Source organism: Dipodomys spectabilis, unplaced genomic scaffold (genome assembly GCF_019054845.1).
Source record: "Dipodomys spectabilis isolate Male_0828 unplaced genomic scaffold, ASM1905484v1 ptg000030l, whole genome shotgun sequence".
Taxonomy (NCBI): domain Eukaryota; kingdom Metazoa; phylum Chordata; class Mammalia; order Rodentia; family Heteromyidae; genus Dipodomys; species Dipodomys spectabilis.
In genome coordinates, this window is record NW_024870707.1 from 6,432,160 (window position 1) to 6,448,154 (window position 15,995).

A 15,995-nucleotide genomic window follows, 5' to 3' on the forward strand; every position below is an offset into this window, starting at 1 on the left:
ATTCACAAAACCAAACCAAACGACCATTAGCAATTATTCCTGCCAAGGTCAAGATGAAGCAAAGTGCAACACATTGAAGTGGTAGGGCTTTTAAATCTAATTTTCTGCTCACAGGCCCTCTGGAGCCTTGCTCAATAGTGTTCTGTGCCCTCTTCCAGTTTCTCACAAAGATGAGGGCTCCCGGGCTCCCACATTCCCAAGCAGAACAAAACCACTGGACCAGTTCTCCTCCCCCTCCCCGCCAATGCTTCTGGCCTAGAAGAACTGAATCAGACAAATATGGCTTTTTAAAAATTATTTAATTTAGTAGTTTTTTTTTGAAAAAAAAAAGCAATAAGGCAAAAAAACTGAAAACATATATAGTTTTGTTTTGATGTGACTTTATTCCACCTTTAGGACTCGTAAGCTTCTTCCATTAGCAGGTATCTGGGGATTGAGCCAGAAATGTAGTGCAGATGGTAGAGGAAGAAAAGGGAGAGAAAGCAGGGAAGTTCAGTTTAGTTAGGGAATTCTCACTCCATCTAAAGTCCCTGAAGAAGGTCCCAGCTTTTCTGGGTCTCCTGGAACAAGCCCTGGCATAACCCCCGGCTTGGGATGGAAAAGGGTTCTTAGGAAGAAATTCCCAGCGTGTTCCTCGCAGCTAGGGAGGAAGGGATGAGGGAGAGGGATAAAAGCACTGATTTACCCAGTAAAACCCAATTTCCCTGGAGGGATGGCTTCCTCTGGAATGATATTTTCCCCCAGGACCCACACTGGCTGAGGCTCAGCAGTTAAGGAACAGAAACAGAAAACACTAACAGAAAGCATACAAGGAAGGCACCTCGATTTGTGATCCTCAACCAAGGGCAGGTGGCATAGGGGTTAGATTTCTGAATAAGACAAAGAGAACAAATAGAGAACAAAGGAGGAAGCCAGCCCAAGAGGAGGAGTTCTCTCATTCACCCTACATGATGGCGCTACCAGCCCCCCATTATGGCAAGAAAATTCTTTTGGGATTTAGCCTGTGTGCTGAACAGAGGCTGAAGTAAACTGGAAGGTACTCTCCTCTAACTTTCTACCCATATTCTTCCAACAAAGTAAGCAAAGAGGCAGGAAAGAGACTAGGATTTCATCTTCAAAGGAGAGGAGAGCTTAACACAGCACTGAGCACCCCAGGATACAAATCCTGGGCCCGTCTCAGTTCAGTAACTACCAGATGTGATCCAGCTTGGGCTCCAAATCTGCCCCTGAAAGATGGGAAGTAGAAGAGTGCCCATCCTCATAAGACAGAGTCCCAGGGAGACAAATGATATACAAAAACCAAGATTCTTAATGGGAGGAAGGAAAATCAAACAAAAAAATTAGATTTTTCTCTACATATATATAATATACAGATATTTAACACATTATTCCAGAGGTGGCTCCAGTCCCTGGGGTTTGAGAGATGGTGAAAACTTAGTTCCAGATTAACTGCTCTCAAATTCTGAACTATACCAGAATGGACAGGTGGCTCCAGACTGGGGCACAAACCCATACAGGTGTAAGCTGGGAAAGAGGGGTGAAAGGCGATGAAGGGTGGGGGTGAGGACTGGGGAAGGCCAAGTGGCTAGCAGTCTTCTTCCATCCCGCCTGGTCTCTCGGTTCTCCGCCTGAGGAGTCCATACAGCCTTTCTATGAGGACGACGTGCCCCTCATACAAACCACCAGCGTGGTTTCCAGCTGCTGCCAAAGGCAGACAACGGCAGAGGGGCACGTTATGCAAGTGAAGATAGAAACTGCCAAGGAGGTACCAATTTTCCAGCCCCACAGAGCCGTCTCTCTTGCAGCCGCTCCAGTACCCTGGTTGTCTGCACATGGAGGGCCCACACGCCAGACCCCACGTGAGCACGCATTTCCTTTAGACCTAAGCTCCACCGCAATCATGCACAGTGCCTCTGCTGGTTAAAGTCTTATGTGTTTCTTTTTAAAGGAACTTTAAAATCAGTTCTTGCTCTGAACAGCACCAAAAATGCTCATGAATCACAATCTTATGCAGATCTTGGCTGAGCAGGATACTACAAGGGAAGGGCAAATGACATCATCTTAAATGGGTGCAGAAGGAGAAAGAAGAGCCAAGAATTCTTGACTTCGCAGATGGAGAGTAACACTAACTTTCAGCCACTAATCCTCTCCCTTACAAACATAGTTATCTAGTATGTTGATTTCAGTGTCAATCAGCTAAGGCAACCAGCCAATCACCACCACTGGTGTCTGCTTCTGGTGATTGATTTGGAAAAAGTGATTGGTTAAGACAGACAAACTTGAGGAAAGCACTTGGTAAGAGTCACAATTGCCAGCTTTCCCACACATCCTCTGTCCTCTTCTCCGATCAATCCTCTTCCTCTTTGTTACTGCTCCTTCAGAAAATGTCTGGACACGAGTTCCAGTCCTGCTTTTCTTTACACTCCCAGTATTCACCCCTATAAATATGAGTTAACTCCTTGGTAACAGGGTCCTTCTTCCGCTCAAACCACAGTGCCTTATAAGGATCATAGGGTGTGCCTAAAAGGGAAAGAGGGAAAAGAAGCAAAATTAAGAGCCAGCTCTCTCCACCTGCCAAGACGCAGGAATAGAAAGCAAGTTCATTACCATCTTCTGTGGCCTTCATAGCTTCAGCTTCTCTTTTCTTTCTGGAAAGTCTTTGTTTTTCCTCCAGGCGCTGCTTCTCAGCGTTTGCTTCATCCCAGCGTCCATTTTCCATCAGTCTCTGGTCAGGCCGTAACCGGCTGTCTGTGGGTGCAGTGCCACCTTCCCAGGCATTGAGAGTTAGAGCCAGCTCTGAGAAGTAGTACATGTTTTCCGCATTCTTCCTAAAAGAAAAGGTAACAGAAGAGCTCAGACTGAGTTAAGGAGTAGTAATTTGGTACATTGCCAAGCCAACATTATCAAGGTTGCTCTACAAGTGGAAAAAAAAAAAAAAGTCTAGGGCCAAGAGCCAACCTGGATCCCTCTACCCCTCCCAGTATGATTCCATTTAAGTGTCATCTGGGGTTTGATACTACTCAGCCAGAATTATCTGTATCCATCTGGATGAATACAACAAACACTCTACTTAATCAAAATTACTCATTTCTATTGCCTTCTACTGCATTTACTTTTTTTTTCTTTTTGTCATTCATGGGGCTTGAACTCTGGGCCTGAACGCTGTCCCTAAGCTCTTCAGCTCAAGGCTAGCGCTGTACCACTTGGATCACTGCGCTACTTCCGTTTTCTGAGTGGTTTATTGGAGATAAGTCTCACAGCCTTTCCTGCCCAGGGTTGGCTTTGAACCGTGATCCTGAGATCTCAGCTTCCTGAGTAGCTAGGATTACAGGCTTGAGCCACCAGCACCCGGCTTGCCTTTACTTCTTTTCAAATTTTTTTTCCTTTTTCCTCCTGGGACAGTCTTGGCTACTGCTATCAATGGAATCTATTAGATGAGGTCAGAGTCCTGGACACTTGCTCAGGACTTTCCTGCTGCCTCTGGGCTTTTGGACACCTTGCTTCTCTGGCTGTTTGTGAATAGCTTTGCTCTAAACTACAGAAAGATATTCTTCTGAATCCCAATCCAATAGAATAAAAATTTAAAAAATGTTTTTGAATGGTGGGTGTTAGTTAGGACTTTCTTGTGACCACCTTCTGGTAACCTCTCCAAAAGGCCCTATTTCCCTGGTTGGCCCTTCATATAACTAAGTAGGAAGGCAGGCAGACTTATTTTCACTGTTCCACAGGTAAGGGCAAAGTGGCCTCCAGGTACCAGTTCACAAACAGATACTCACGGTAAAGGATTCCTTTTCCACAGCATGACCCTGCTTTCCTCTGCGTCGTGGCCTCTCTGACGAGCATCACCCCCATTCTCCCCAGCAGCTGGCTGCACTTTGAAGCAATCCATTTTCTCATCCCATGTCCCCAGAAGGGCAAAGTGAACTTTTCCTGATGGATCTGTCACTTCCCCTGTCACCTGTAAGAGTTGAGAGCAGGGCTTTGGAGCAGAGGATGCAGTGTGGAGTGACTAATCCAGAAACCAAGGTCCTAGGGTAAACACTGCTTAGATCCTGTCACAGCAAGGATTATGGAGTCATCTGAATTATTCTGTTGTCCTGATTGTGGAACTTTATTCAAAATACTAAGTCATGACTTGGAGGTCACTCTGTTGCACAGGGATTTTCTATGCAATGAAAAGCATCTGACTGGTACTCAGCATTGCGTTCTCTTCTCTCTAAAAACAGAGACCCACTGTGGTGGTAACACACTCTTTCCTGAATGTCACAGATGTCCCGCTGGTCCCACCTGCTTCTCACAGTCCTTTTACTAATCCTCCCTTTGTGTTCCCTTCAGTCTCTAATTGTTCTCGACTTTTACTTCCTCACTTGTGGTCTAAGAAAAGAAAGGGGTCCTGTATGCAATTCAGTCCCTTTTTGCTGAATTTCTCCAGTCTACTTGCTTTTCTTTTTCTCTCTTGCCAGTTCTGGGGCTTGAACTCAGGACCTGGGTGCTGTCCTGGAACCTCTTTGTGTTCAAGGTTAGTGCTCTACCATGTGAACCACAGCACCACTTTTGGCTTTTTCTGCGTGGTTTAATGGAGATAGAATCTCACAGACTTTACTGCCCTGGCTAGTTCTGAACCACGATCCTCAGATCTCAAGCCTCCTGAGCAGCTAGGATTACAGTTGTGGGCCACTAGCGCCTGTCACTGTCTACTTGTTTTGAATCACCACATCTCTTTCTTTTTTTTTTTTTTTTGGTCCGGTCGTGGGGCCTGAACTCTGGGCCTGGGCACTGTCCCTCAGCTCTTCAGCTCAAGGCTAGTGCTCTACCACTTGAGCCACAGCGCCACTTCTGACTTTTTTCTTTTTGCTTATGTGGTGCTGAGGAATCGAACCCAGGGCCTTGAGGATGCAAGGCAAGCGCTCTACCACTGAGCCACCTTCCCAGCCCCACCACATCTCTTTCTACATACCTATCAACCTATGCATGTGTATCTGGCACAAATGTGTATACATAAACACCAGCCTTAGAGGGCCAGGCTTTCTTAGAAATGTACACTTAAGAAAAAAAACATGTAAATTCCAATTTTTCTTACCTTTCTTGCCACATCTCGAGAGAAGTAGCTATAAGGAACAAATTTAAGATTACACTTGTCTCCTGTCTTGTGATTTATAATATCAATTTCACCAGACTGGAAATGAAAAAAATCATGGATTAGTTTTATGAAGACTGTATGACTTGAATATCTTCCAACACCCACACCTTCTAATTCTTGATAGTTTGGTCTTACATTCTAGCACTCCCTTGCTTAAGCCTGGTTCTCTGCCAGCCTTAGGGATGCTGTGGAATCTTTTGTAACTTTTGTCATTTCAGGTTGGGATTAATACCACTTGCTTTATGTGTCACATGGTAGGTGGCAGGATTTGACCTGAATATGTAATGGAATTCACATAATAATTTACCTTCCCATGCAATCCCTCAAAAGAGCACCCTTCCTGAACTCCTCTGCTTAAATCAAAGTACACACAGTTTCAAGGTTATATATGACAGGACTTTCTAGACTTTATTCATTTTTTTTGCCTCATTTCTATCCTCTGAATTCCAGACTGCTCTTGAAAGATCCAGCTTAATTCCCCCATCTAGTATGAAGTTCTTCCTGACTGCTCAGAAGATAGTACTCTCTTTTTCTGAATTTACTACAACCATTGTCTTAAAGGCAATCTTAACAGTTACAAGTGAGGATGAGCAGAAATGCCCCAATGAAAGCATTCTTGTACATGCTAATGAAATTCTTTTTTTTTTTTTTTTGGTCGGCCGTGGGGCTTGAACTCTGGGCCTGGGCGCTGTCCCTCAGCTCTTCAGTTCAAGGCGAGCGCTCTACCACTTGAGCTACAGCGCCACTTCCGGTTTTCTGGTGGTTTATTGGAGATAGGAGTCTCACGGTCTCTCCTGCCCGGGCTGGCTTTGAACCGCGATCCTCAGATCTCAGCCTCCTGAGTAGCTAGGATTACAGGCGTGAGCCACCAGCGCCCGGCGCTAATGAAATTCTTTTAAAAAAACCTTAGTACTTCCCTTATTCTAGTTTATTTTGTCACATACTTTAACCCTGGTACCTAGTGTACCATCTGGCAATAGATGTTTCATGAACAAGGAAGGATTAAGAGTGGAAGTCATGCCAAGGGTGAAAGTGCCATGCTCATTTATTTAGTTAAATTAGCTAAATAATTAGAAACATTTTTTTTCCTGGTACCAAGGCTTGAACTCATTCTTCCACTTGCTCAGCTTTCTTGCTCATGCTGGTGCTCTACCATTGAACTTTGCCTCCAGCCCTACTTTTTGCTGGTTAATTGGAGAAGTTTTCTGTTTGGGTTGGTTTCAAATCATGACCTTCTAGACCTCAGCTTCCTGAGTAGCTACAATTACAGGTGCCCAGCTAAGTGCTGTTTATTAAGTCTTTATTCTTTGTACTGCCTAATATAGTCCTAGTTGTCACTGATGAATGTTAATTTTGGCCACTTATAAGTAATTATTTGTGATACAGAAGCTTGGGGACGTGAAGGTAGGGCTATAAGTGAAGCAGCAGCAACATTCTGAGGCCAGTTCCTCTGTCTCAAAAGCAGACATTATATGAAGGAAGTGTTCTGAATTGCAGAAGCACTGTGGGTAACTTTGCTCACCTGATCTATCCACAACTTGCCCACGATAATGTTATGCACTGTTGTGGTCACTTTTTTCCAAGTGTAGTGGTGCCCAGTTGCATGGAAAATACAGTGGATGGTACCTAAAAACCGAGAGGTATACAAATTAGAGAATTAAGAATGGAAAAAAAAAATGTACATGTCTTTCTTAAATGTTGGAAGCATTGAATTTTTTTCTTCTCTTGATTTTTTTTTGGCAGTTATGGGTCTTCAACTCAGGGTCTGGGCACTGTTCCTGAGCTTTTTTTGCTCAAGGCTAATGCTCTACCACTTGAGCTACAGAGCCTCTCCTGGCCTGTTCTGTTTACATGGTACTGAGGAATGGAACCCAGGGCTTTATGCATACTAGGCAAACACTTTAGCACAGAGCCCCATTCCCAGCCCCTCTTGATTTTTAAATGTATTAATAACATATAGCTGAATAATGATAAACACTAACAGCTGATACATCTTAGCTAGGGAGCTAGATCTCCCAAAACCAATTGCAAAATATATGCATAGGAACAAGTCAAACATGTCTCAATGAGAAAAAAAATGAAACTCCATTATAAAAAGGGCACATACTGGTTAATCATTATGGGGGCCAGGACTTGCTATTAATAACTAACTAGCTGTGTGACCTTAAAGAAATCACTTATCCACAGCCTTTAGTAGTTAAAATAGAGGCGTGGACAAACCAAAGCTTTGGAATTATAGCTGGATTCAGTCCTGGCACTATCACTTGTTAATATGTTGCATATTAAGGAATTTTGTCCAGTCTTTGTTCAGAAGAGAACCTTTAAACCCCTATCATTCTCAAGGAATAGGAAGAATCTGTTATCCAGAGTGGGCCTGATACTCTATATTGGTAAGATTGATAAGATGACTCCAGGCAAGCCTCTGATAGCTACACCAATGAGGAAACTCAGGTAGAAGGCAGTCCAGGCCAAAAACATCAACCATGTGATAAGAAAGTTAGGGCTAGGAGTCATTTGGTATCAGCCCAACTCCCTAACTTCCAAAAGGGAGACTGGATATTGAATTTAATCATATGGAAAATAATTCGGTCAATGAACCCCCAATAAAAGCCCTGGAAACCAAACCAGTGGACATGTCAGCGTGAAGAGAGGGTGATGTGCCCTGCTCGTAGGGAGAAGACAAGTAAGCTCTGTGAACAGGACCCTCCCAGACAACACCGTATGGCTCTCTTCATTTAAGTAACCTTGATTTGTACCCTGTGTAAAACCGTAAGTATAGCACTTTCCAGAGTCCTATGAGTCATTCTAATAAGTTATCAAATATGAAGGAGTTGTGGGAGCTCCCAAACTAGTTGGTCCAAAGCATGAGTGGTCTAGGTAACCCAAAATTGTGGTCTGTATCTGAAGCAAGGACAGTTTTGTTGTAGACTGTGTGCTTCATGTATACAGTGTGCAGAAACTCTGGTTGTTAGCATCAGAATTGCATTACAGGATTCAACCCTATTTTAAATTCCCAAGGCCTTGGTTTTATCATCTGTAGACTTGGGTAATGTTGATTTGCTCAGTAAAATGCTCGAAATATAATATGTGCCCATTGATATAGGTTCCTGATCCTATGATTTGATGTCAAATAAATACCAAACCCAAATCAGTACTTTGACCATAGGTAACTGAGGATTCAAAATGTGTGTACGTGTCTATATTTGCAAATAAATAGTAGGTAATCTGATCAACTGTATTTCTTTCTTTTTTTTTAATTTTGTCGGTTGTAGGGCTTGAACTCTGGGCCTGGACGCTGTCCCTCAGCTCCTCAGCTCAAGGCTGGTGCTCTACCAGTTGAGCCACAGTGCCACTTGATCAACTGTATTAACAAAATAACTAAGTTTCCTCTGTAAGCACTAGTGAAAAGAACACAGACTTGCTGTGGATTAGGAGAGTGAGTCTTTACTTTCTTGTAGAAAAGATTCAAATAACTCTGGTAGATTGGCTGGTGACAACAATGATGGCAATAACATTAGGGATAAGTGCAACTCTGCCATAAACCAGGCTCTGTGCTACATTTTCCTCACTCATTATCTCAGTTAATCATCACAAACACCTTCAAAATATTTGCCTAAATACATCGTTAATCTCTTATCAATAGCTCTTCCTCTACCCCCACCTCTCAGATCTATGAGCTCAGTATTATTCTGACACCAAAGCCAGACAACTGCAAGAAAAGACATTTCAAGAAAATAAAACCACAGGATCAATATTCCTTATGAAAAGTTACACATGAATCTCCAACAAAGCGTTAGGAAACAAAACTGATAGCTGAGAAATTCAACCACCTCCCCAAAGCTGGATAGTGAGGTGTAAGGTTTAGTGCTCCAATCAGAACTGATCCAGCAACTTCCTCTACCATGACAGAGAACCTCTCACTCCTCCTTCCTAGGGATGGTGGTCTTACCGAGGGGCATAATGGAGAGATATTTGCCCCGAAACTTGCTGGTGATTTTGATTTCCTGACGTAATGTCCAGCCATTTCTGGATTCCGCATGGTGCGCAGCAGCAGGGGGGTGATGACTCACCTGGAAGGCATCAGGTTCAAAGTGAGCAGGCAGAAAGGACAGGGGAAAGACATTACCTATTAACTAGTGATAAACACCCAACGTTTCCTTTGACATTATACCGGCAATAGGAGGTAAATAGCAGGACCTGCAGTATAGACTCTGAGGGAAAAAAATCAGATAGGGATGACAGGACTGACATATCCTTCAATTCCCTCTGGAGGATCAACCAAAACCTCATTCCTGTCCTCAGAAAGGAAATGTGTTACGGTGGTGGTGCTCTGGTACCTGCTCACAAAGGGATCGGTACCCATTCTCCTCTAGCCGGTCCAGCTCAAAGGTCTCCCCAAGGAGTGGGTTGAATGGCTTGCTGGTTCGGAAGACAGTAGTAGAGTAGGAGGACACGGTGAAAGCCGCAACATAGCAGAGCTGCTCCAGAGAGTTCTCACATTTTGCGGCTCGGTCTAACAACTCATGGTATTCCAGGTCTTCAGTAAGGCGCTGAAGCATGGATAAGGGCTCATTAAAGTTCACCTGTAAGGGAAAGAAGAGCTGTCAAACATTTTTCCAGACATTTATATCAGACAGTTCACGTACTTCGCAGGTAGAGAAACAGCTACTGAGAGCTGAGTTGATAAAAACAAATCACTGGCCTCTCTCAGAGGCTAAATAAGGAAACAAATGAATGAGTATTTAAATAGAAGGAAGCAGCAACTCGTTATATAGCTTAGTGGAGAGCTGAGCAGCCACAAGAAAACCCAGAAATGAAGAACAGCAGGAGGCCATAGGGAAGAATAAAGAAATGCAGAAGCACTGCCACAGCCAGAGGCTGAGGAGATCCAGACAAAACCCAAATCATGTGAAAGAGGAAGTCAGTCCACTGAAAACTAGATCCACTCAGATGCTGCCAGAAAACTGCCCAAGGGGAGAAATACTCTTCCTCCCAGCTCTGATCTCCTACCAGTGTCTTGTACTGATGGAGCCCAGCCAGACTCCAACAGACACACAACTTGAAAAACAGCCCAGAGAGATCAGCTTTCCAGTGATGCAGGACAAGGCCAGGGAAGGGTGAGTACTTGATTTGCAGATGAAAAGTATAGGACTGTACATTCCTTTTTTTCTTTTTTTTGTCAGTCATGGGGCTTGAACTCGGCCTGAGCGCTGTCCCTCAGCTCTTCAGCTCAAGGCTAGCACTCTACCACTTGAGCCACAGTGCCACTTCCTGTTTTCTGGTGGTCTATTGGAGGTAAGAGTTTCACGGACTTTCCTGCCCAGGCTGGCTTTGAACCACGATCCTCAGATCTCAGTCTCCTGAGTAGCTGGTATTACAGGCGTGAGCCACCAGCGCCCGGCTAGATCTGTACAATCTTAATGGCAGTATCATTAAGGAAGTAAGTCAGGATGGAAAGGTCCCTAGGCCCAGAAGAGCCATGTCTAACTGGAAACTGCATTTCCCAAGACTGTGAAGACCTGCTCACCTACCTGCCCACTACTTCCTTGAAGGCATCTAATGCTCCAGGCAAGTGGGTCTTATGCACAGCCTTTTCTTGTCAGTAGTTTAACACACACACACACACACACACACACACACACACACACACACACACACACACACTCCTTTGCTGTACTGAAGGCCCTGAACACAATAGGCAAACACTGTACTACTGAGCTATAATCCCAACCCAAGTCAAACATTAAAAAAAAAAAACACCACAAATCCCACATACCTTAATTGTCCTCCATGAGCAATAAGATACAAATCCTATCCATGAGGAATGAAGTCTATAAAGAGGCAGAAATCATATACTGGTCCTTATGCCCCAAGAAGATAGGGAAAATATTTTTGTACTTCTGCCTGTCAAATAATGGCTATTGACAGAACCTTATGGGGAAGGAATACTCCTTCCCCATTTTCCTTCAGCTAGCTATGCCTGTATATAAATTCTAGCCACAGAGATTTAAGAGATTAATGGATTATGCAATTTCCAGGAAGCAGCCTTAAAAGACAGCCTGCTCAGCTTCTTTCTCCATCTTGCAGCTGACTGCAATGTGACCTTGATGGCTCACACTGCAGCAATCAGGGATGCACCTAAGAATGGAGGCCACCTAGCAGCAGAGTGACAGGGCAGAAGGAAGCCTGATCCTGACTCTGTGGAGTAGTATCTTTGGACAATTGACTTCCGGAGTTTAACAGAAGAATGAGTTAAGTCAGGATCTGTGTAAGGCCAGGCTTCACCAGCTTTTCTGCGAAGGGCTTTCGGAGCGCGTGGTCTGTCATACCACACAACACTTGCTGCAACATGGCAGCAGCCACAAACAAGATCTAAATGAGGGCGCTGGGAAGGTGGCTCAGTGGTAGAGTGCTTGCCTTCCATGCATAAGGCCCTGGGTTTGATTCTTCAGCACCACATAAACAGAAAAGGCTGGAAGTGATGCTGTGGCTCAAGTGGTAGAGCACTAGCCCTGAGCTGAAGAGCTGAGGGACAGCACCTAGACCCAGAGTTCAAGCCCCATAACTGACAAAACAAAAAATCTAAATGAATGAGTATTTGTGTTCCAGTAAAACTTTATGGGCTTTAATCTCATGAAGTATCTTACTCGCTTTCCTCCATTTCAACCATTTAAAAGAAAACATCCTTGGCTTGTGGACTGCATAGTCTGCTGCCAGATTTGGCTCAAGGGCTTTAGTTTGCTATTTTGGTCCAAAGCAATATATTTTAGACTTATAAGTTGAACCTGTATCCACTGGTACCTTGGGCAAAGAGGAGACACCTAATTTACACTTGCAGAATGAATAAGCAAATTAAATACACTGTGCAGTCTAACATGATAGAGCACAAAGGAGAAATAGCTCATCCTGTATTGGACAGGTTTACTGGAAAGCAACATTATACATGAATTCAGAAGAAAAGGGTTTTAGCCACAGCAAAAGAAGTCATAAGGTGGGCTGGGAAGTTGGCTCAGTGGTAGAGCGCTTGCCTTGCATGCCTGAGGCCCTGGGTTCGATTCCTCAGCACCACATAAACAAAAAGAAAAAGCTGGAAGTGGCATTGTGGCTCAGGTGGTAGAGCGCTAGCCTTGAGCTGAAGAGCTGAGGGACAGCGCCCAGGCCCAGAGTACAAGCCCCACGACTGGACCAAAAAAAAGAAGTCATAAGGGCCGATAGGAAACAGACAGAAGGAAAAAGGGGAGGAAAAAAAAGAGGGAAGGAGGGAGGGAGGAAAGGAGGGAAACAAAGCAGGCAGAAAAGAAGGAAGGGATTCAAGCAGAAAGAGCAGAGTATGTAAATGCTCTTAAGGAAAAGACAAGATATCTCTGAGTACCTGACAACAGTCCTACTGAGCAGAACACTGGATATATATGGCATGTAGAAGAAGTACCACACCAAACCCACAAAGGAATCTGGACTATGTTCAAAGCAACAAGGATCCAGCAAAGGGATGACTTAAATTGAGGAATGACATGACCACACCTCTAATTTTAAATAGGTCATTCTGGCAGCAGTGTGGACAGAATGAAGAAAACAGGACTGGAAGCAAAGAGATCAGCCTAAACTCCATCTTCATTCACAATGGAGACAGTCCTTATCTTCCTGGTTGGAATGCAATGTTTTTGCTTCTCTGTTCTCTAAACATTTGTATGTATAGCACTTCCTACAACACTAATACTAAAATAGTGTTGGCTGTCTGTGTTCATGGTATGCTTCTTGACAACGGGACAATGATGTATTTATTTGGCATGCCTCAGTCCTTGCTGAGCCCTTGCTCATAAACGTTACTGAACATGCGCATCTGACCCCACGTATGATATGGAAGTAATACTGAACCCACAGCCAAAACTAAACCAGCTCATGTAAAGGAAGAGTTTATGACTATAAAAATAATTAAAGACCATGATCAAAACTGCCACTTAAGCGGGCCAGGCTCTCACAGTGGTACTCTTCTCACAGAGGCTGAGAGGATCTCACCGGCATGGGGATTTTGGAGAGTTCTTTTCCGATGCAATTCTTCATGATGCTCCATAAGTTGAGACTATAGTTCGGCTTATATGGTATTCTCGTTCTCTTTTCCTTTTTGGTCTCCTCCAGCTGATGCTTGTACTGAGAGCAAACACAAAGCTATTCAATCAGCCACAAAGAACAGAAAATCCACTATTTACCACCTTCCCTTCCCCCATGCTAAAAATGCTGTTTGTCTTAGCATTTCACAAACAAACCTTGGGAATCCCACCCAAAGCCCAGATTTCTATAACTTCCACAGAATAGATACCTGTTCATCAAGGCTGATGTCACTACTGGCCCCGCTGATGTTGCTGCCAGTACGTCTGTGTGGATGGGAAGCACAAGAGACTTAGAACAAAGGCCAAAATTACAGTTTTGCCCTCAATGGTTATTTACAAGGCAGAATATCGAAAGCATATTTTTTTCTCTCTTTCTTTTTAGTCTGTCCTGGGGCTTCAACTCAGGGCCTGGCACTGTGACTGAGCTCTTTGCTCAAGACTAGCACTTTACCTCTACTTCTAGCTTTTTGGTGGCTAAATGGAGGTACAAATCTCATAGACTTTGCTACCCCGGCTGGTTTAGAATGACAATCCTCAGATCTTGGCCTCCTGAGTAGCTAGGATTACAGGCGTGAGCCATAGGTACCCAGCTAGTTTCTAAACTTTTGATGACCTGTGATGCTCATTTCCTTCAACAGACTAGGACAACTTACTTGTGGCCCAAATTTTCAGGCATGGTGATGATCTCAGGTGCATCAAAAAATTCATTCTCATCATCTTCGTCACTCATGTCCCCCTTACCAGAGCAGCACTGATCTACAACAAGAAAAATGGTTTTTGTTTTCTCTGGTTATATTTACCAAATGCCTGGTACAGATGGTTCTTTTAAATACTAATCACTAGGTACCAAAAGGTCCAAAGCAGTGGTAAGCCGGAAGAAATAAATGGTTCAAACTGCACTTTACATTAGTCATTGGTTGTGGAGAATTTGGAGTTCTAGCAACTAGCTGGTTACTATTAGAATGAGCTATGCAAGAATCCATCTCTTACCTTTCACAGATCCAGCACTGCCAGGAGTGTTTGCTGGCAGCACCGTGGCTCCCCGAAAGGCCCTCTCCAGGTGATTGTGCTGCTTTGCCAGCTGCTCCAGGGTCTCTTCCAATCGGATACGCTGGTCTCTTTCATACTGCAATGACTTCTGCCACTTTTTGCTATGGGTCTGGGCTAACATGAGAAAATCCCTGCAGGCCTATAGAGACAAAGTGTTAACTGTATCACTCCAACTAGGCAGAGATTCCCCTCTGGCCTCCATAAGCTCATTAAGTAACTTTATTCTAGAAAGTTCTGTGGGCACATGACAGTGAAGACTTTTCCTATTACTCCACAGCATCAGGGAAAAGTCACTTTGTGCTGCAATCAAGGTCAAACAGAGTAAACATAGTTGTCAGAGTTCTCATATATTTTCCTGGTCATGAGGACCAAACAAATGCCAAGTGAGCAGTAAACCCAGGCAAGGTACTTGTGGTAAAATCCCAAAGGGCAGGTATCTCAACACCAGAAGTGATCTGACTGAGACAAAAATGAGAAAAAGTACAGGATAACTGCTTTCGATAAACTCTTGACTAAACTCAAAGCAGAGGAATTTAGACAGCAAGCGTAGAGAATCTGCACTGAACTAGATTCAGGAAAACGTTTTTCTTTTATTTTGATCACTAAGAGAAACATCTGACCTTAAAAATTTGAAGCTTACTTGAGGGACCAGAGAAAGGATCTGGAGACAAAACACAAATCTTATCATCTCAATCACAATCCCTTTTCTAGCTCTCCCCTAAGATTAGAACCAAGTTCTGCTTACTGGTTATGAATACACGGAGCTCTTCCTGGTATGCACACCACCTGCCCTGTATCCCCCCTCTCCAGGCAGATATACTGGACCCCGACCCTGCAACGAAGGCATTGGCAAAGAAGCTTACTGTTTTGGGGACACACAGATTTCTTAAAGGACTACTACTTCAGCATATGCTCCTCATTCGGTCTATAGCGCACGTCCCTATCTACATTGTCTAAGAAAAATCTACAGTTAATATTTCTTCTGTGACACTTGCCCTTAGTCTTAAAAGCAGCAGTCTCTTTTCTATTTTAGTTTGCACTTAGCACACTTCAGTTTGTGACTGTCTGTCCAGATGGATCATGAGCAACATTACAGCCACATTTTATATAGCTTATTCAGATCTCTACCTCCTAACACATACTAGATCTTGATAAAGTTTACAAAATAAATATGTGAAAGGAAGTGACATAAAACTGAGTCAATTTCCCATTATAGAGAAACGAAAAGGTACATAGAATGCCTACTACCAGGGTGCCAACAATTGCTAAACCAGGAATTCTAACATGTCACTCACTGAGTTTTAGACTCTCTAAATGCCTACTCAATGGCTGAAAGTAATCTCAAAAGCAATGGGCTCCAAACTGAATGTACCATGTTGTCTTGATGCCTCTGCCTCTTCTATTGATTCTCCCTATGCTAAAACCAGCTCCTGGGATCTCCCAGCTGCCCAAGCTAGTAATCTAAGGGGTGTCCTTTTGGTTTTGTTTCCTTCCTCATATTCAATTACCAAGATCTACTGATTACTATTATATTATTATTATCATTATTATTATTTTAGTTGGTCGTGGGGCCTGAACTCTGGGCCTGGACTCTGTCCCTCAGCTCTTCAGTTCAAGGCTAGCACTCTACCACTTAAGCCACAATGCCACTTTTGGCTTTTTCTGCTATGTGGTGCTGAGGAATCGAACCCAGGGAA

General features: G+C 43.7%; 1 protein-coding gene across 1 annotated transcript in view; it reads right to left on the minus strand.

Moving 5' to 3' along the window:
* Positions 1-323: 323 nt before the first annotated feature.
* Positions 324-15,995, minus strand: part of LOC122104900 (oxysterol binding protein) — a 29,977-nt gene continuing 14,305 nt past the window's right edge. The window contains exons 4-14 of the mRNA XM_042675898.1: positions 14,239-14,437; positions 13,902-14,004; positions 13,458-13,512; positions 13,157-13,288; positions 9,478-9,723; positions 9,090-9,210; positions 6,663-6,766; positions 5,081-5,176; positions 3,777-3,958; positions 2,608-2,828; positions 324-2,520 (exon numbers count right to left, since the gene is read on the minus strand). Of these exons, the coding sequence (XP_042531832.1) occupies positions 2,378-2,520; positions 2,608-2,828; positions 3,777-3,958; positions 5,081-5,176; positions 6,663-6,766; positions 9,090-9,210; positions 9,478-9,723; positions 13,157-13,288; positions 13,458-13,512; positions 13,902-14,004; positions 14,239-14,437 (1,602 nt within the window). The 3' untranslated portion in view covers positions 324-2,377. The remainder of the gene's footprint in view (positions 2,521-2,607; positions 2,829-3,776; positions 3,959-5,080; positions 5,177-6,662; positions 6,767-9,089; positions 9,211-9,477; positions 9,724-13,156; positions 13,289-13,457; positions 13,513-13,901; positions 14,005-14,238; positions 14,438-15,995) is intronic.